Here is a 20,138-nt window from a genome sequence, read left to right as displayed (position 1 = left end):
TCCCAGTTCTTGAGCTCAGAATTTAGCCACTAAGCTGCAGAGAGACTTCAGAAAGACAATGAAATGCATTTTGGCTTCAAATACAGTTCCTCCAGATTCCAATGAGAGTTGTGCACGTGAATCTGAAGGCAGAGTATAGCCAGCAGTATGGGGAATAGATGTAATATGAGGAACTCTTATGCTATATTATTATAGTCTGAATTGTTTCCATCATTTTGGGTTAAGTAATTCCCCACTATCCATCTCTGAAGTGCAAACAGTACAGCCTTGATGTGCCCAAGGGAAAGGAAGCAAACCAGCCTTTGAATCTTTACCCAACCTTACTGCTCATATTTTGCTTTCAGTGAGTAAGTGTTCAAATCCTTTAATACTTCATTCCCATAAAAATATATTTACCAGGGGTTTTTGTGGCAGCAGTGAGGCTGTGTTTATTATTTTAGGAACACCACATGACTGGCTTTAGAGAAAAGACAAGGCAGGAGCATGGAGTGCTGCAAATCTATCAGAGAACAGCATGTTTTCCACCTGTTGAGGCAGCAACCACAATAACAGATGCACATAATAATTACCTGTACCTCAAAGGCAGTACCAAGTCCTGCACCTTCTGCTCCCCACCTAGCAGACAGCTTGGTAACAGAATTACAAAAGAGGAGCATTGAGACAGAGTACGTAGTGCTTTGTGAAGAATAAAAAAGCAGCTCTTATTAAAAAGAAACTGGAAGGTGGAAGATAAGAAGGAAAGATCTGAGGCACCATGATGCTAAAAGAAGAGTGGAGCTAAGGAACTCCAAGAGTGTGTCTTTTTTTTAGAGTGGCAGTCAGGTTTTTGCTAATACCCTTTCCAAAGCTGCTTTCATTTATACTCTCAACATTAGAGTGAATTTCTACTGATAAACAGGTGCCCCACACACCTACTGGAGCCCATTCCTTCCCAGAGATGGATGATTCTGCAGTGGCAAGAGGGGCACACAGGATAAGGGCCTCATCTCAAGTGACACCATGAATGACCATGACTGTGTGCCAGTACCATGTTCCTATTCCTCTCTTTGCTGCCTGGCACTGGGATTGTGCTGGAGCTACATTTTGCCCCATTTGTCCCCCAGAGCACCTGGTGTAAGAAGGGCAGGGGACAGTACAAGGACAAAGGACGCATGGCAGGCGAAACATTTTGGTCTTTCCTGCTTAAGTGCTGAGGCTTGTAAGGGTCTCGTTCTCCTCTTCCTCTGACTACCAAAAGGAAAGTGGTGACATTTGGCTGGGGGAGGACTTCGCCTCTGGAGTGATTTGTACCATGGTAGTTCCTTGTTGCACAAAGGAACAGATCTTTCCGAGAAAGGATTTGTAGGGAAAATTATTTCAGATCCCATTTAATCTCGACAGAAGATGATGATGAGAAGACTGTGTGCTGAGTTGGTGTTTTCCTTTGAATTCCTATGGTGTAGAAGGCAGCACTATAAATAGCCACACTATCCTTTTCACCCTGGTACAATTCTGTCTCCAGCTCCCCATACAGACAGCAAGTCTGCTGGTAGGTATTTAGCAGGAATTCATTTAACCCAGTCTTCTCCTTCTGTACTCTTTTACTCCAATCATCACAATGGCTTCCACAGCCATACAAGCATGTTTCCTCAATAAAAATTTTCTGAGGAAGACTGTTGATATTAAAACTCCCACTTCTGTCTGAAAATTCGATCCTAGTTATAAATAAATACCCATAAATATCCCAAACTATAAAGAGTTAGTATTAAAAAAAAACCAAACAAAACAAAACAAAAAACCTAACTTCTTAATCTTTCATTTTGTTTCTCCCAGGTTTTGGTTTTGAACTGCACAGCATTTTATTCATAGTCTGTTTCACATTTTCTCCAGTTTAACTGGCTGGACAGTCTCTCCTTTCCCAGGATCGACTTGCGAACATCAGCTGAGAGGAAGGAAACCCACATCTAGTGTTTCATGGCTATTACAGATAGATCGGTAAGAAATTTAAATACAACCTAGATTGGTATTTAAACAAAATGGGCTCGGTTTTTTAAGCACCTTTTCAGCGAGAGAGATCCTCAGCCTGTAAGTGCATCTGGAAAGCAAACTCGAATTTCACAAATACTGGAGTTCCTGAGCACAAGGGCCCAGCCGCTGCCCTGGCCTGGCCCTGCCGGGGGCTCGCTGCTGGCGGAGCTGCCTGTGGGGGCTCACACTGCTCGGTGCAGGCGCTGACAGCGCCGGGGTTGGTTTGTAAACAAGCTTAAAGGTACTTGCCTGGTAGTCGAAGCTCCCGCGCTGCGGTGTCTTGGATTACCTTTGTCTCAATAATACCACTCACCTTCCTCCTAACGTGCCACCTGCACAACAAATTTCTAGCCTCTCCGGGTGTTCAGTTTATTCAAAGCCTATTTTTAATGCTGTTAATTGTAACCCGTACTCCCCTACCCTGTTTGGACCTGCAGCGGCAGCCGGGTGAGGCAGCTGCGGGGGCAGAGCTGTGGAGGAGGCCGGGGCTCAGGCGCTGCCAGCGGCTGTGACCGGCCGGGGGCGCGGCCGGTGCCGGGACACGGAGCCTGAGGGCTGCCCCGCCAGCGGGGGGTGCCACGGCTGCTCCTTGCGGGGCAGCTGCTGCTCAGCCCAGCTCTGAGCCGTGAGAGCTCTGAGCCTTAGCCCTCGCTGGGGACAGCCGGGTCCGTCCTGCTGTGCCCTAGCCTGCCAGGGCAGCCCGCGCCAAGACACGGCGAGCGCCTTCCCGAGCACATCGTCTGCCCCGGTTCCCCCGGGGTTTGACCCGAATTCAGTACAGAGCGGCCAAGGCGGGGCCGGGGCTCGGGGCTGGGTGGCAGCGCCCGCCGCTCGGCGCGGCCCCGCCGGGACCCTCCCGGAACCCTCCCGGGACCCTCCCGGGACCCTCCCGACCGGCCCGGGGCGCGCCGGGCCGACCGCGCCACCTGGCGGCGGCAGCCGGAGCCGCGGGCGCGGTGGGACGCTGTTGGGATGGGATGTGGAGTGGGATGCGGGATGGGATGTGGGGTGGGATGCGGGATGGGATGTGGAGTGAGATGGGATGTGGAGTGGGATGCGGGATGGGATGTGGGGTGGGATGGGATATGGAGTGGGATGCGGGATGGGATGTGGGGTGAGATGTGGGGTGGCATGCGGAGCGCGCCTTTGGGAGAAAAACCGCGTGCGAGGCATCGCAACCTGAGAAGTTTCATTCTGTGTGTTACTTTGCTGTGTTTGCAGTATTTTTACCATCAGAGTAAGCTCCAGATTTCCAGTTGTACCAATCAGTGTTTTAAAAGTGTGGTAACTTTGTGTCCTGTGAAATGTGTTTAATTTGCCCCTGTTCTAGTACCCCCACTGACTCCTCAGCTCTGCCCTTTGCTCCAGCCCAAAAATGGCTGGTTGGCCTCGTTCCTGCTTCTGAGAGGGGAAAGGATAAGAAAATGTGGTTCTGCTTGAGGCTGGGGGCACCTCTATAAGGCAGATCCACCGGGGGGTTTTCCCTGGCTTGTTTGGTAAGTTTGAATCACTTTGTTATATTTAATTTGTAATGGAAACATGCATACTAAATTTTGATTTGTGTGTGAAGCATAGTTTTAATTTGGCTATTTCTGCTTACTGAGGTTTTGTTGCCTTTGCACAGCAGCCCTAAAGCTCATGAGGAAGTTTCCTTATGCAGGGAACTAAAGCAAAGAAGTGTTCCAGTACTGCTCTACTGCTGCTCAGGGATGTCCAATGTACAGGGTTAGTGCAAAGTAAAACCCCCTGAGACATCCTTGGTATGATAGTCAGATCCTCAGTGCCAAATACTCTGCTTTGTGCTCTGACTTCTATACTGTGGCCCACAGAGCAGATGTAGGTATCACCTAAGAGCATTATAAAAGGTGCTGAGTTGTCTGTCCTGAAGGCAGAAATTAACCTTGTAGACAATACTGGAAATGGTAAGGAATGTTTTCCTGTGCTGCTGTGCTGTTTTGAGTAGCCAGCTCACATAGTGGGGAGTATTCATGCCTCTGCATTCCTGAGTTTGATACTAGGAATACAAACTGCTATCCCCAGCTGGCTTTGGAGCTGGCTTTGTGCTGCAAATGTTTGTCTGCTGGGAACCAAAAGCCAGATGTGCTTCACATAGTTTCCAGGCAGCACTGATCCATCAGATGACAGTAGCTATTGAGTGTTCTTATGGTGGCCCAGAGACACAAAGATGAAAGCCTGATGCCTGTCAGCACCTCCCTTGCCATTCCTGTGTGTCTTCAGTTTTCACTTCAGTCCACCTCACAAAAGCAAATGCCACAGAATGTGATGTTGCAATGTTAATAACCCTTTATTTTTGAGAAAGAAAATCCCAAGTTTTGTAATTTTGAACTGCCAGACAAATTTGGGATACATTGAGCTTTGTCAAATATTTTCCTGCACCAGCCTTAGCTGGGAACCCACCTTCTTCTTTAGAAGCATTTTCTGCAGCATTTCCTGGATGATTTTTAGTATGGAATATTAACAATATTTGAATGCCCTCTCAAGGAAATGTATTTACATGGAGGAAAAAAGCTCTGATGAACAGCCAAAACGAAAAGCTTGTAGAGATACCTGGAATAATTTCTTAGAGTGGCTTATGTTGTTTCCCAGCTGCTCTGCCTTTAAACAGCCTCTTACCCCAACTCAGGAGCTCCACCAATTGTAAAAGCAAGAACTAACCAGTGCCAGATTCAAGTCTCAAAATACAAACCCTCTGAGATACAGGGAGTGAAGGGGTGGGGGGCAGGTTCATAAGAAAACTTCTAAGCATTACTGTAGCATAAATAATATGGCATCTTTCACCTCAAATAGCCTAACACTTCATAAAGTGATATGAGCTTCACTAGTTGCTGAAACACAGCTATTTCTGAAGTGGAACCTGATCTCTTTCTCTTTTTTCTTTCTTTTTCTTTTTTTTCTTTTTTTTTTTTTTTTTAAGCTAGCAGACGGCAATGCTTTAAGGTGGAGAGTGAAGGATAGAGTATACAGCCAATCATAAATATAAATCTAGGAAGGCTTTGCAAAATGGAAAGATCAAGCAAAATCTACTTTTATTAATAACATGCATCCTGGTGTCCCATAAACTTGTGTCCTGAATTTATAAATGCAGTCCATCTAGAAGAGATACAGGCAACTCAAACAAGATTTTGTCCCCTTTCTTTCAGCAATACTCTCTTACAGGCCTTTGATGGCAGATGCTCCGGCTCCTTTCCTCTCTTCATTCAGTTTCATGTCCAAGTCTCGGAGCTGGCTGAGGAACCCCGAATTCGGGCAGATGTTTCTGTGAGCACTCACTGTCTTCAGAGCATCCACAAGTGTCATGTTTTCATGGATCATTAAAAAGGCAAGCACTAAAGTTGCTGAGCGGCTCACTCCCATGGCACAATGAACAAACACCTTACCTGCACGAACAAAAAGGCACAGCAAGGTGAGTGTGCTTTACCATTTCTAAAGTGGAAAAGACAAAGGGAGGAGAAAAAAAAAGTAGAAACAAGTTAAGAGCAATGGTGACAATTAGTGGATCTTCATGCTTTCAGGAAGATCATCTCTCAGGCAAGGTGGCATTTCATACTAACCTCCTGTATCTAATTTAGGCCTACGATTGAAATAGATGAAATTTTCTGTGACTAAATTTGTTAGTATAGTTTTCTGTGGGAAAAAAAAAAGTTTTGGCAGAAGAATTTGGCCCAGCCCTGCCTGTGATCACTGGCAAGTCCCACAAACTCTGTGGGATAGTCTGCCTGTAAAAATGGAGTTGTAATTTACTGTATCTCAGCAGCCCAGTGTGAGCTATAACTGAGGATTTAATAAAGCACTCCAGTGAAAGCAGCAGATCCTGCAGCCAGTCAGAGTCAGAGCAAACTCTGGAACAAATGGAAATTATGATAACTAGGCCATAATCCAAACTCTGCTGACAAAAATTCAGCAGGCTGCAGGTCAGGCTCATAGTTTTTGACTTAGTTCATTAACTTCTGCTGCTTCTCTAGCTTAATAGACAGGCTGAATAAAGCTGCAATTCTGTAAAGTACTTGAGCGTGTGAAGCGTTTGAGCCAGCACCGAAGTGCCGCTACTCCCACAGGGAGCAGGAGCAGCAGGCAGGGCAGGATCCCCAGCTGGAGCCCCTGTCAGCGTGCAAGGGGTGGGAGGGACATGTGGAAGCACACAGATCCCACTGATCCCTACAGGATGGGCCCATGGGGCAGCATCTGCAGTGCCATAGCCTCTGCCCTTCCCTCTACACTCCAGTCCCAGAGCTTGCCCTTCTTTCCCCCATGCTGGGCTGGGGGTAGCCAGTCTTCCACAACTGCTGGGGACCTGGCACAGCCACCTTCCCTGCAGCACATGGCATAGGCACCCTTCTCCACCCTCTGCTCAGTGGTTCTGCATGTGCTGCCTTGAACCATATGCTGATTCTAAGCTCTGTTGGTGCCTGTTACTGGAATGAAAAGTCATTTGGCTTGTGTTTAAGTTTCCTCTCAAAGCTTATCTTTGCTTCTCTCTTACCTCCTGAAGAGTTTAAGGCCTTGCCTATGAAATTGGCAGCATCATAGAAGAAGATACTTAAATCAAAGGAAGGATCATCAAATGCTTCTACTCCATAGTATTCTATTTGCAGATCTGCATAATATTTGGCTCCCGTGTTGATGCTATATGGTCCATCTGCTGCATTAAGGATATGAGTAATGTTGAGGCTTTGAAGTGTAGTTTTGCTCCTAGCAGCCCACCTGTTGAAAGACATGAAGGGCACATTGGCAACGCTCCTAACATTCTGCAAAAATAGCATGGTTTAAAGTTAGTGCCTGCTCCCACTATGGAAGGATGCAGGAACTGCATCTTACAGAGGAGCAAATTTCAAGAAGCACATAGTGCTTTGCACATGAAAAATGTGATATGGAGGTGTGGAGAGCAGTGGGAGCACAGACTTGCCAGTGGGATACTGTCAGTTAAGCAAATGCCTCCCAACGGACAATCCCTGGGAACATGGCTTACTGTATGAAGTGGTCAAGATTTTCCTTAAATAGTTGTTTAGGAAATTTTAGAGCTAATCTCTCACTGGTAGTGTACCTCTTATCAAGAGTGAGAACTCGCACAGATGCAGCGACACCTTGTTCCTGGTTTGGGCATGAAGTGGATGCATTGTGTTCACCAGCTAGGTGAACCCCACTTCCCACCATAAACTAGGACTACAGGCATTCTACAAAATTCTGAACCTTAACTGATATATTCATGAGGAGGAGGAGCTGGGAAAAATTAGCTAATGATCTAGGTAGTCTGCAGTAATCCAATTGGAAGGAAAGAGCAATAAATATTACTGGTCACAAGAATAAGGTATTCACATGAAAATTCAACGTTTGGTATTTTCAGTTTTATCATCTTTGAAAGAAAGCTTGGATTTAGAATGTCAAGATCACTATTGTACAATTCACTTGAATCTTCCTCCTTCTGGATTTTAATCTTGCTACCCCTATTTGAGTGTTAGGGCTACTGGCCTCTTTTCTGCTGCCTTAGAGCACAGTTTCCAGGCCACATAATGCATCTCAGAATAGACATCAATTTGACATAGGTTCTTTGAGGGCTTTAATCCAGAATACAAATAATTTTTACCCTGCTAAATCCATGGTGGCTCAAAGAATATAAAAAACCAAGTCAGACATGCTATGAGTAAGTCACCATTTTGCATGTCATATGTTTCTTGACATCCAAGCTCTTTACATCATCACTTTTGGAAGCCTGTATCACAAAAACATTCCTGAAGACCCAAAAGCTGCTCCCCAGTAGTATCACACCCTTTCCTCCTCCTCCTCCTCCCAGGGACTGATAACAGCTTAACAATAGGACTGTATGTTCTTACGCATCTCCCAGGTAGATATTTGGCCAGACTTGGTCCACATGATTATCAGAGCCTCCTCTGAGCCACAGGAGCTGCTGGAGATCTGATAGTGCCGGAGTTTCGTAGGAAGTGCTGCTAGTCAGAGATGAAGAGTCTCTGGTGTGAGGCATCTCGTTGCTCCTTTGCATGCACTCAGGCTGTATCAGAGACAGCTTTTCTGAAATGAATTGAAAGGAAATTTTCATACAGAAGTACTATTCCCTGGAAAGTAGACCTGTTCAGTACCCTCCAAATAGGATTACATTATTAGAACTAGTGTGTGCAGCAGGGCCTGCAGGTGTTGCTAAAAGCATCCAGAGAGCAGGACTGACTCAGGGGTAGGACTCTACAGACATGTAATTTGTCCCCTGAGAAAGCAGCATAAGTTAATGTGATTTAATTTCATGTCAAATAACACTATTGGTAAAGAACATCTGCATCACCTGAATGCAGACTAGATGAACCTTGTAGGCACAGGTAACATTTCTCTTTTTGTTGAAGTGCTACCAGAGTATTTGTGTACACTTGATTCTGATTAATTAAAACCAGAATGCATCATTAAATTGAATTATACTTTCAAAGTTTCTAGGGCCAAGGTGAAAATCTTAGGATGTGTATGTGAGCGCCATCTGTATGGTGTATGTGTACACACATATAAACGGCGTGTACTTACAATTTTATTTTGTTTATAGTGATGTATTTAAACATACCTACACACATACATACATGTATACATAGGAAAGGATTTTCACATGCATCTATAAACATATATATATTTTATATGTCTGTATGTATAGAAAGAGAAATGGAGAGGATTTGAACTAGTTTTTTCTCTCTGAGTTGAATATCCCTGGACACTTAGCTATACTGGTATTCTTGCGCCTGTCTCAATCTTTCCTCTGGGAGCTGTTCTACTTTGTTTAAATAATGTGATAGCTACTTTGCTCCAGAGAAGGGCCATTTTTCTTGTCTGAGGGGCAGGGTACTTACCCAGGATGTAAGGAAAAAAAGAGTATTTTTGAAATTATAAAGCTGAAAGTTCTGGCATTGTTGTCCTGTTGAGAATCCCATCTAGGGCTCCCTCACAGGTGTCCGAGATCACAGACCTGTGAACCGTCACAAATCATGCCATGGAATATGGGCAACACTTTTGCAAAGCTGTTTGCTGGTTTAGACTTAGCAAGACCAGGTTAGATGGTTCAGCTGGAAGCAAAGCTCAGTTAAGAACAAGATATCCGAGCATTCCCTTCTCTGAGACTTTAGGAACATTTCTCCTGCCTGGATTGCATTATCCTGAATTGTTGTTCTTGCCCCCTGAAAATATTAATGAGTTTTGTTTGCTTGCTTGTTCTTACTAGAGTCATAATCAATGTGGAAGGCACACTAGAACTCTTCCCAAAGTAGGGTAAATGGTGTTTATTCTGATATGGCATCAGCTTCCACTCGAATGCCTGAATGCCTAAATCTAAAGTTTGGTTTTATTTTCTCAACAATTTTAGAAAACAAATGCAGATGGAACCTTTAGAAGTCATCTGGTCTGTCCCCTGCCTCACAGCAGCAGCAGTCATATGGATGTTGCTCCTAAAACAACAACTTTGTCCGCATACACTATTTCTAACAGTGTAAGCTGATTTGAGGAATAAGCAGAAAACAAGGGAGAATATATTTTTGCTTGCGGAAAAGGAAGTGGAGTTGATGTGAGGCATATTACTGAACATACACATATATTTCTGAGACCTCAGTCTAAATGCGCTTCCTTTGCCCTTTCCTACCTCCTCCTCCCCACAAGTGTTAAGTGCAGTTATAGCTTTTTGTATGTTCCAATAAGAAAGAGATCTCCCTAGGGTAACTACTTAATAAGCAAGATATGAAAAGCACAATAAAAATGATGGGAGACATAGGAAAAAGAAGACTGGTTTTACTTTTAATGATGAAGGAAAGGAACTGCAGGGAAGTAGAGAGAAATATAGAGATAAAAGCCTACAATTTTTTCAGGGCAGATAATATAAGATCAAGAGCTTTGGTAAAGGAGTATGTCGTGCCATCCTAGCCCAGATTAGCATGAAGAATAGCACAGAAAAAGATACTGTGCATTGCCCAACAAGTTTTACTGCCTTGTGAAAGTCATGCACTGTGCTCAAGAGCTACTGACAGCATCTTCATGATGACCTGTTTGTACTTTCACCGACACAGAACATTAAGCTGAAGCAGTTAAAGAAAATCAAGAATAAGATAATACAGCTTCTACATCAGGATATTCATAGGACCACAGGCTAGTTTTCGAGGAGTGTGTCTGACTCTGAGTTGCTTCAAATGCTTAAGTGCTGAAGTTGTGGAGCAGATGGATACCAAACTTTCACTTCTCCTAGACCCTGCTGCTTTAAACTTCTATTGTAGCCTCGTTAGTTAGAGTAATGGAGATGATGACCAAAGAGAATTAGATTTTGTGGCCACTTGTTCAAGACCTGACTTTGAAGAGGTTCTCCCAAAATTGAGTGATTTTGGTGCCAGTGACACTTCACAGGTGACTCTGACCTTTGCAGCCAGGGAAATGCTTCGCAACAGAGCTCCCTTTCATAGAGCAATCCTCTTTCCAAAAGGTGTGCCAACATTGTTTTATTCACATGCCTAATGTCAGACAAGTGAATTTCTTGTGTCAACACAAGCATGGCTCCTCCCAAGAACACAGCTCCCGCCTGTGCTGCACTGCCTTGAAATTGGATTGTTCTGCAGGGCCTTCAGGGTAAGCCTGGAAATAGCTATAGCACATGATTGACTAATGAGGAAAGCAATATGAATTTTTTAATTGAAGGCCAGGGACTTTGGTGAAAGTTCCCCCCCACCTTCTACTTTAAGATACTGCAGAGGTAGCAAAAGTGCTGCCACTGATTACATTTCTCTAAGCTTCTCCCTCTGGGTGGCTCCCAGAAGCTGCTCTAGTTGGAAACAGTCAGAGACAGCAGGAGGGCAGGAATCCCTGTACCTGAGGGAAAAATTTCTGTCTTACAAGGTCACTAACATTTTCTGCAGAGATCTAAACCATGCAAGTTGGATAGGATTATTTTCTTTTAAACTGTAGCCATCTCATTAGCTTCTTTCTTTTCTTTTCTTTTCTTTTCTTTCTTTTCTTTCTTTTCTTTCTTTTCTTTCTTTTCTTTCTTTTCTTTCTTTTCTTTCTTTTCTTTCTTTTCTTTCTTTTCTTTTCTTTCTTTTCTTTCTTTTCTTTCTTTTCTTTTCTTTCTTTTCTTTCTTTTCTTTCTTTTCTTTCTTTTCTTTCTTTTCTTTCTTTTCTTTCTTTTCTTTCTTTTCTTTCTTTTCTTTCTTTTCTTTCTTTTCTTTCTTTTCTTTCTTTCTTTCTTTTCTTTCTTTCTTTTCTTTTCTTTCTTTCTTTCTTTTCTTTCTTTTCTTTTTCTTTTCCTTGCTTCCTTGCTTCCTCCCTCCCTCCCTCCCTCCCTCCCTTCTTCACTTCCCTTCCTTTCTTTCTATCTTTCTATCTTTCTATCTTTCTTTCTATCTTTATTTCCTATTTTGTTCTGCTTAAAAGTCAAACAACAGAAACAAAAAAATTCAACCTATGGGAGACTTTTGAGGCTGGACAGAGATTTTAGTGGCAATCCACAAAATACAAGGTAGCACACAAGCTTTAAAACTGCCTTGTCATTTTGCATCATTTCCCAACCACCTGGAGCACTGGGGTACAGCCCAAATGGCCAGGGCCAGCTTGGATCCCTGTCTGGCCTGTGGAGTCGGGCTTTCCCCAGTGGTTCAGGAGCTGCCCAGGAGGTCCAGGCTGGAGGTAGCCGTGGATGACATTGCCTGGCTGCATGGAGCCCCCAGAAAGGGCTGTGGGTGACTCCATGCTGTTTGCATGCAGCTGGGTGCAGCTCCTGAGGGACTCAGTCATGCCAGAACCTTGCCTACAACAACCTAGTGGAGCTTTGTATCTCCCCAGTATTGTCCAGCCACTTGAATACTACAGTCTGCAAAGCTTTTTGGTTTGTTGGTTTGGTTCATTTTTTCCTTCCTTTCTCTATGGTGGAAATGATTGCCATTTTCTATTATATATCTCTGGCCAAAAAAAAAAAAAAAAGAAAATAAAAAGCCCACACAAACCCCCCAGTGACTTGAATTGGCTAAAGCATGCAATAGATTTGTATTGCCTTTGCAGATTCTAGTGGAAAAAAAAACTCAGCAAAGTTTTTGGGGTAAAAACACAAACACTCTAATATTGTAGATATGAAATAGTTAATTTTGTTATTTCAAAAAAAAAATTACCATTTCCATTTTTCTATTCAGTTACTCTTTGTTTTGGAATTTGTTCTCCTGCATTGCATAAAATATTTTAAAACACTAAAACAAGATGAAATAGCTTGCTCCTGATTGAGAAAAATATGTTTTATTTCACTAACAGTGAACACAGACTGAATAGCCACCTATTTGCCTAGCCCAAGTTTTCACTTCTGTAACAGGGCCTCCTGCCATTTTGCCATGGTTGTTCTCTTGTCTTCTCAAGATGGAACTGAGCTGTAGAGAGATTAAATGAATGTCTGGAGTCCCAAGAGGAGTCTGACAGGATATTAGTTGGACCCAAATCATCTTTTCTCCTTCCCTTTTGCTAGCACCTTCCTGGCTGGCACAGCTCTGCCTGTGGTTATGCTGATAGCCCAGATGGGGACAGGTGTCTTTCAGTAACAAGTCCTTACATGAGATTATTGAGAGCCTCAGGCACAGTAGGGCCTGTGGATACTACAATGGCACAAATACTACCTAACAATAATGTGATACAGAAAGATCCTGCAGCCAAATATCCTAAATTCCCTGTATCAAAAACCTGACAAACTAGATGGTTCAAAATTCTAAAGCATGGGGTCAGAATATAACTCATGTGGAAGGGGAAAAATTTAAAAACAGCCTCTTGATGCATTTGAAAATGCTGTCTACTATGTTTTTTCTTCTCTTTTCTCTCAGCAAGCATCTCTGCACTCCTCTCTTACACTCCTTGCTCTTTTCTCTTATGTAGTGTGTAACACTATGGCTCTTTGTCCTCCTCATGGAAAATTCCAGATGGAAAGAAGTGTGTTTCACAAGGAAATGATCATGTTAGTGGAATTAATCTTTTAGATACTGTAATGTGAAATATGATCTTCCTTTTTGTTAAGAGGGCCCAGTCTGTGTCTCTATGCTTTGGTCAGAATCTGATGCTAAGAGAACCCAGGAGTCTCTTGAGGTAGAGCTGAAAGCTTTGTGTGCAGAAACAGGAACATTTAAAAGCAACAGCAAAGTTAAAACAGCCAGATGGGAACCTAGCAGGCAACCAAGAGGGGAACTCTCTGTTTTCCTTGCAAGCCTACAGGGGCTTGTTTGCAGGAATTAGAATCTCTCACCAGCAGTTCACTGCAGCTCTAATACCAAGTGGTATTGAAAATGAGAAGCAGGTTATGGCTGATGGTTTAAATGAGGTACCTATGGGAATTTAGAAATGAGATCCTGGACTTGTCTTGGTGTAGACTGTGCACATGGCAGAGCAATATTGCTTTCTTGGCTGACTGCATCATATATTATGGCCTTTTATTTTGCCCACAGTCAAACAGCAGGGAATAGTAGAAGTTCATTGCTCCAGCTCACTGTTCAAACTCTGTTCTGTCGCATCAGAGGCAGTGCCCCTGAATAATGGAAAGCGGAATCGGTCCCTCAGCCTCAGTGCCGGTTCATGTTCAATGCAGCACTGTATAAATGCTATTGCTGTTATTTTGTGAAGAGAAAAGCAGAATGTACAATTAAAGCTCTGTTTGGTTCAGGTTTTAAGAGAATTTACTACCTGGGAAAGCTGCCAGATCGAGGGATCTGGAAAGCACAGCCCGCCCTTTAACCGCAGTGTCAGGAAAGAGCAGGAGAAGCCCTCCAAGCCTCCTCAGCGGCTTCCCCCTCAGCCCAGCCCAGCTCAGATTGCAGATGCCCCTCACCCTACACTGGCAACCATGTTTTACAGGGTGGGAAAAAATCGGAGTCTTCGCACCTCTTCACTGCTTGGTCTCCCCTCCTGACATCACCATTCACATCCTTGTACATTTATGATGGGGCCCTCTCACTTCTCCAAACTGAGCTGGAGGTACCAACATCTGCTTGCAAGGAGCCTGAGCTGGGCTGGAAAGCTAAAGGCTCCTTCCGCTGTGAGCCCTCCTTTTCCTCTGGAGGGCTGCCCATGGTGCTGGAGGGCTGCTGCCGCTGCCCCACAGGAGCTGGCTCCACATGGGCACGGCAGGAATGCATAAGGCCATTTCAGTAGAGGGAGCGATCACAGGGCAGGGCAGGTGCTAGGAATCAACCTCAGACAGGGTTTGGATAGCCAGAAGAGCTCCTGATGGTGAGGCAGGTCCCATGTAAAGTGGGAAGATAAGGGGGTGCATAGCCAGACACAGGCATGCAGGTGGACGTGGACCCCAAGCATCTCAGCTCAGAGGGGCCCCTGAGTGAGGTGGGGAGCCCCAATGAGGCCTCCCAGCAGCCCCATCCCAGGTCACACAGCCACTGTTGTCCTTGGACAAGGCAAGCCCCCAGGAGGGGCAGATCTTGCTGAGCTCAGTGGGGTGAGCTTCACCTGTGCCTTGCTAGTTTTTGGGAAGAGGGTGCTACCTTACAGAAGCGCTCTTGGAGAGCATTTCCTCTTCTTTGCAATGTAAGAGACCTGCACATATTTTCCCAAAACTTGTAATTCTGAGGGGGGAGAACCTTTGTGTTGCCCCCCACCCGCCTCCCCCAACCCTCCTATTTGAGTCACGCAGCCTAGGAAGAAGCACTTGCCCACGCATGCAGCTAAAGCTACAGAAAAGGATGGTTTAAAAATGGAGGCACTGCTTGGAAAAATGGGGACTCCTGCTGGCAGTGACAGGTCATGGCTGTGGCATGACGCCAGCTTTTGCATCTGCAGCTTTCAGATTCAAAAGAGATAAAAAAAGAAGTATTACCTTAGCAGCTGGCATCTCTAAGCTATGGAATAAACCATCCCCAGCAAGACAGCGCTGCCCTCCACAGGCTCCTAGCAAAATTTCCGACTGTCTGTGGATATCTTCGAGCCTAGGGTGATGCTTTCCCCTTTATTTCTCCTCTGGGGCATTCCTGTCCAGGGTACAGCTAGGAATTCAAGCCCCCCAAAACTACTGATTTTTTGGATGCATCTCAACTGTGCTAACGCTTCTCCTTGAATTAAAATTGTCTAGTCTTAAGTCCTGCTGCCAGCAGCCATAACTGTGCTGGATGCTCTAATCAGGGAAGCACACAATCACCATGCAGCTAACTGCTTCTAATAGTAGAAACTTCACTCTAATCTTACATAACACCAGTAATGGAGCAGAGAGGCTGTGGCTTCTGAGGAGCTTAGAAAGCTTTCTTGGGCAGCTCATGCCCTGAGGGCAGAGAAGCTGCAGCTGCAGTGAGAGCAAGAAAAGCAAAATGACCTTGATACTGATAACAGTTCAGTGAGTGCTGTCACAACCAGCGCTGTGCCAAGACTTCATTGGTGTCACCGGCTGTCGATAGGTGTAAGTTATGGTCAGTTCTGATAAAAATGGTGTCAAAGAGGCCAGACTGAGAGAGGGACGTGTGGAAATAATGTCTTGCAAGCTTCAGGAAAGACAAACAAGGATGTTAATATATTGCTATTAAAAGGGGCTCCAAAGCACTTTCACTTCTGCAGGCAGTATGGATTTGTGTGACTGTGGATTAAAGGTTGGTTTTTTTTTTTTTCCTTCTCCTTGATTTACTCCTCAAATGTTTTTTAGCTGACTGCTGTTATCAATACAAAATTGACAATACTGTCAAGTTTGCAAGATTTCAGAATATTTGAAGGCATGAGAAAGACGTTTTGATATTCCTCAGTCGTTTGGCAGGGGTAGCTTTGAGCTGTCTCTCCCTGCACTTTTAACATAAGCAGTGAAGTGCTCTCCTTGCTTTGCCTTTCTTGAAAGGGTACATACAAAAAAGGCACCTTTTTCTAAGGTTGACAAAGCTGTACAAATTCTTTGCTATGGAATCAAGAGCAAACTTCAAAATTCTGCAGTGGAAGATCTATTTTGGCACTTGAGTTTTTCAGGCATATCATAGAGCTTTCCAGCGATATTCTCAGCTCTTTTGGGGCAGAGTGGAATGTTTTATTCTTTTGATTTTTTTTTTCAACTGCTGACTTTAAAATCATTATTTGATTTTGATTAAGTCATCTTTTAAGAAGAGTGATTGTATGTCACAAAGGAGTTGACAACTGATGAGCATATGAGAATAACTAAAAGGAGATATTAAGACATATAACTGGGATTTCCTGTCACTTGCAACTTTTAATTATGTGTCTAATGGGTATTTGCTCCTAGTTTCTTACCTTAAATTTGAAGAAATACAAGTGAGTGATTTTTCTGTTGTACCTCCCTGGTATCAGGGTGCCAGGTAAATCAGAGGGAAGAAGGAACTGCCTCATCAGAGGCTGTGGGCAAAGCAGGGTGTGCAGCTGCCTCTCCAGGCTGTGAGGGATGAGGGGTCAAGGACAGAGGGGACATGCTGCAGCTCCGTGGAACAGCCTGTCCCAGGGTCACTGGGAAGGAGTTTCCCTGCCTGGCCCTGCTGCAATATCTCTGTGAGAAGCAGGCAGCACGGTGCTGCCCCGCTTCTGAGACTGAGGCTATGCAAGCCTTGCAGTTGGTCAGGCAGGGCAGAGCAAGGGGTGTTTTCTCCCAGCAAGTTTTTGCAGTGTTTTAACTTTATTGCCAGGTTTCACTATATCTTGCCAGGTTTTATGCTGTTGTTTTTCTGATTCTGTTTTGTGCCCTTGATGTGGACTGTAGGTGGATGGCAAGACTGGTAGGTAGGGTGATGGAGGGGAGAAGAGCCTCTAGCAAAGCAGCAGCCTCAGGGCTCCCAAGAGGAGAGTTGAGCAGAGGTAGAAGGAAGGAGCATGTTCTTGCTGGAGGTTGTGCCTGCTGCAGGTGGTTTACAACAAACAATTTGGGAACACACCGCAAACTTAACAGTCCATTTTCCCAAAGCAAACCTCCGTGCCTCCAGAACAGCCTTGTCAAGGCTGTGCTCTGCCTGAGAAAGTTGCTGCAAGCAGGAATGCATTAAGGACTGCGACATTCTCAGGTACAATGGCAACGGGAGTCACCTGTGAGCTATAAATAGCACCAACATCCTTTCTCTCCATTGCCTGGAATCCCAAGCAGTCATTTTTGCAGGTGCTAGTGAAAAATGAACAAAGCTTTGAAGAGCTTTTATTTACACTCTCTTTGCAGTCTGGAAATTTTCTTAGTAAGTAGTGACTAGTTTTTCTTACTGACTCTGAATTTTGCATTTATTTTAAGGGCATTTTTTTCTTTTTGAATATTTTAAAATTATCATATATAATTTTCATATTTTTACCTCAACTATGTGGGAAGCGCTATTGTGGCAGGAGAGTTGAAATCACAAGTATTCATTTTCAAAAATCCTCTATGCAATTGCAGGAAAAGGAGGAAAAACCCAGGAACCTAGACTCAGTCTTATATAAATCTTACATGCATTTTTAACAAAATAATGAAAATGTTTTGGTTTAGAATTAAGCAAATAATGCAGGATGTTTGGGCAGGTTTTGTGGTGTTTATGTTGAGAGATCAGACAGCAATAGTGGTTGCAATAAAAGGAAAAGCTTTACCTGCCTATCAGACAAGATATTTCTATGCTTTGATAGGAAAAAAAGATGGCTTTGTTCAGGAGCTATGAAGACCTGAGAGCAACACTGGCAAAAAGGAGCCTTTTCAAAATATTTAGGGTTCACTTGATACTTGATGAAGTCTTGTCATAACTTGATTAAGTCTCACCTGTTATGCAACTCTCCTTTGCTCCTTATAGACAAATTGCTCTGGGATAACCAAAGAACCGTTGCTACAAGATCAACTAGTGGAGCTGGAAAAATTAGTCAATAATTTAAAATTTATTTAAAATATGCAAGAGGGGCTGTTTTTTTTTTTTTTGGTTTTTTTTTTTTTTTTTTTTTTTTTTTTTTTTTTTTTTTTGCAGTGATGCCAACTAATCTAATTCTAGATTAGACTGTTTTACTGACAACCTCTGTCTTAGGTCAGCGGGCAGCGCTGCGGCTAGTGAAACGCTGTGATTTTTCCTGCTGCCACAAGATGGCAGGAAAAAACAATGTTGGGGTATTTAAAAATACACAGCGATGGGCATCGCAGAGCGGAATACACTCCTGACCGGCATTAAAAAGGAGAACTTACAAGAAACTGTGCACGTTGGATAGAAGAAAAATGTGAAATGTACGGAATTAATTAGTTTGGTATTGACCTGGGTGTATACATCAAAAGGTCTACACCATATCCTTTCCTATGCCGGTTTCACGTGTAAGAAAAGCCTGTGACAGTGCTCATTTTTTCCTGTACACCACGCAGTTTGGCCTGGTTTTGTTCTGCTGGCGACAGTCTGTCGGACAAACCAGTCCAAGACACAATGCACTCACCTAAAGTAAAAACCAGGGTGATTATTTTAGTCTTTTATACTGTCTTCTTCCAAATACGGTTCTCTTCCCATTCCCTGTTCCTCCAGCCATAGTAGAAAAAGAGCCAAGCTAAAGGCACTGCTCTGGCCTTTGGGAACAGTGGGAGGCACGAGGGACAGCAGCTGGGCAGGAGGGCACGCCTGGGTGCTAACCGGCTGTTGCACTGGGTTGCTGGGCTGGGTGGCGGGGTCAAATCAGTGTCCCTCCTGCCTGTTCTCCTGGGAAAACTGACCCTTCCATGCAATGGGTGTCACAGGAGCTGCTGGGGCTTTGGAAGAGGGCTGGAATGGAGGAGTCTGTGCTGTTCATGCTCTCTTCCCAGCTGCTTTCACTTCAAATACTTTTCTTAAAGGAAATCAACCCTTTACAGGAACAGAAATTGGTTTGGAAAGTACAACCAGACTGGCTGGGGGTTTTGAGTTACCCAAAGGCATTCCTCCTCAGCAGCCAGTATGGTGGTCCCCCTGCATTCCTCTGACAGATAAAAGAAAGCTGTGGAAAACTCACAAAGATTATTGTGCACCAGGAGCTCATTAACTGGTAGAAGTCAATTGTGAATGGCAGCACTGCGCAGACCCTGTGGGTCCAGGCCCTGGTCCTGGCCCTGCCACACCACTGCTCACCAGCATGGCCTGGCCTAGCCTGGCCTGACCCGGCCTGGCCTTCCCTCACTGAGACATGGAGGACGTTCATCAGTGCCTTTGCAGTTTGTCTGGTGAGGGGACAAAGCTCATGGTCATGGCAGCTGTGCTGCCTCAAGGCAATGGCCTCCCCAGAGCCTCCTCCAGCACCAGCCTGCTCCTCACCCATGCAGCCTGTTCCTCACCCCCCCAGCCTTCCTCCTCACCATCCAGCCTGCTCTTCACCATCCAGCCTGCTCCTCACCCATGCAGCCTGCTCCTCACCCCTCCAGCCTTCCTCCTCACCCATCCAGCCTGCTCTTCACCATCCAGCCTGCTCCTCACCCCTCCAGCCTTCCTCCTCACCCATCCAGCCTTCCTCCTCACCCATCCAGCTTTCCTTCTCACCCATCCAGCTTTCCTTCTCACCCATCTAGCCTACTCCTCAGCTATCCATTCACCTTTCTTTCTCACCCAGCCTTCCCTCCTCCTTCTCTTTTTTCCCCCCCCACAGCCTTCACCCCTCCTTGGAACTGATGGTGGCAAGGTGCTTGTTGGGGGAGTGAGGGCAATTATGGACTTTTGTGCTAGGACCAGTTCTTCTGTTCAGTCTGTAATAATTAAAAGTATCAAGAGGTTTAAGAAGTAGCCAATCTCTTTAAAGCCAAAACCTGGAGGATACAGAGCTGTCCTGTTTCTTGTGCTGGCTTCCGCTAGACTCTGCTCTGGCCTGATGGAGAATGAATAACTAGCCAGCCTTCAGGTCCAACCTGCATTGTCTCTTTTCCCACCTGTCTTATGAATGCTGTGTCCACACTACTCATTACTAAATACTGAATTCTATAACATGGGCACCAAACATCCAGAATCTCCTCCCAGGCTGGCAAGATTCATTTCACAGTGACAACATGGAGGAGAATGACAAGGCATCAAGAGTGAAGGAGCAAAAGCAAAATGCTTAAAGCAGCTTTCAACTCTTGTGATGGTGAGGGAAAAGAACTGATGATATGGGTGCCCATCACCTGGGCAGGAACACCCTTGTCCCATGACATGATGCTAAAACAGATCCTAATGCCTTCACACCTTTCCAGATTCTGATCCTACTTGGATTTTTAA

The 20,138-nt window shown here is 44.6% G+C and overlaps 3 protein-coding genes and 1 long non-coding RNA gene across 7 annotated transcripts in view; 2 read left to right on the top strand and 2 right to left on the bottom strand.

The window, feature by feature from the left end:
• DUSP29 (dual specificity phosphatase 29) overlaps nucleotides 1–2,631 on the bottom strand; it is a 69,808-nt gene extending 67,177 nt beyond the window's left edge. The window contains exon 1 of the mRNA XM_068198545.1: nucleotides 2,257–2,631. The gene's annotated coding sequence lies outside the window, so the exon portion shown is untranslated. The remainder of the gene's footprint in view (nucleotides 1–2,256) is intronic.
• Nucleotides 1–20,138, top strand: part of VDAC2 (voltage dependent anion channel 2) — a 91,080-nt gene that overhangs the window by 5,865 nt on the left and 65,077 nt on the right. The gene's annotated exons all lie outside the window — the stretch shown is intronic.
• On the bottom strand, nucleotides 5,038–19,785 carry DUSP13B (dual specificity phosphatase 13B). Of its 4 annotated transcripts, none has more exons than XM_068197424.1 (4): nucleotides 19,452–19,785; nucleotides 7,857–8,052; nucleotides 6,509–6,729; nucleotides 5,038–5,405 (listed from the first exon to the last, which is right to left on the bottom strand). In XM_068197424.1, the coding sequence occupies exons 1-4, from the start codon at nucleotides 19,453–19,455 to the stop codon at nucleotides 5,179–5,181; spliced, it is 648 nt and encodes a 215-aa protein (XP_068053525.1). In that variant the 5' UTR covers nucleotides 19,456–19,785; the 3' UTR covers nucleotides 5,038–5,178. The 4 variants fall into 4 exon arrangements, with proteins under 4 accessions (XP_068053525.1, XP_068053526.1, XP_068053527.1 ...); XM_068197425.1 differs by lacking the exon at nucleotides 19,452–19,785 and adding an exon at nucleotides 18,910–19,066; XM_068197426.1 differs by lacking the exon at nucleotides 19,452–19,785 and adding an exon at nucleotides 18,364–18,519.
• LOC137477970 (uncharacterized) lies at nucleotides 5,334–18,144 on the top strand. The gene is made up of 2 exons (XR_011001318.1): nucleotides 5,334–5,431; nucleotides 17,970–18,144. It is a non-coding gene; the product is annotated as an uncharacterized lncRNA (long non-coding RNA).

This window comes from Anomalospiza imberbis, chromosome 8 (genome assembly GCF_031753505.1).
Source record: "Anomalospiza imberbis isolate Cuckoo-Finch-1a 21T00152 chromosome 8, ASM3175350v1, whole genome shotgun sequence".
NCBI classification, from domain to species: domain Eukaryota; kingdom Metazoa; phylum Chordata; class Aves; order Passeriformes; family Viduidae; genus Anomalospiza; species Anomalospiza imberbis.
Note: the sequence above shows the minus strand (reverse complement) of the source record. Positions and strands in the feature narration are given on the sequence as shown.

Coding starts and splice junctions, on each gene's coding strand:
- DUSP13B (XM_068197424.1), bottom strand. Junction 6,730..7,856: donor AATATCTACCTGGGAGATGC/GTAAGAACATAC, acceptor GTCTTTCAACAG/GTGGGCTGCTAGGAGCAAAA. Junction 5,406..6,508: donor GGCCTTAAACTCTTCAGGAG/GTAAGAGAGAAG, acceptor TTGTTCGTGCAG/GTAAGGTGTTTGTTCATTGT.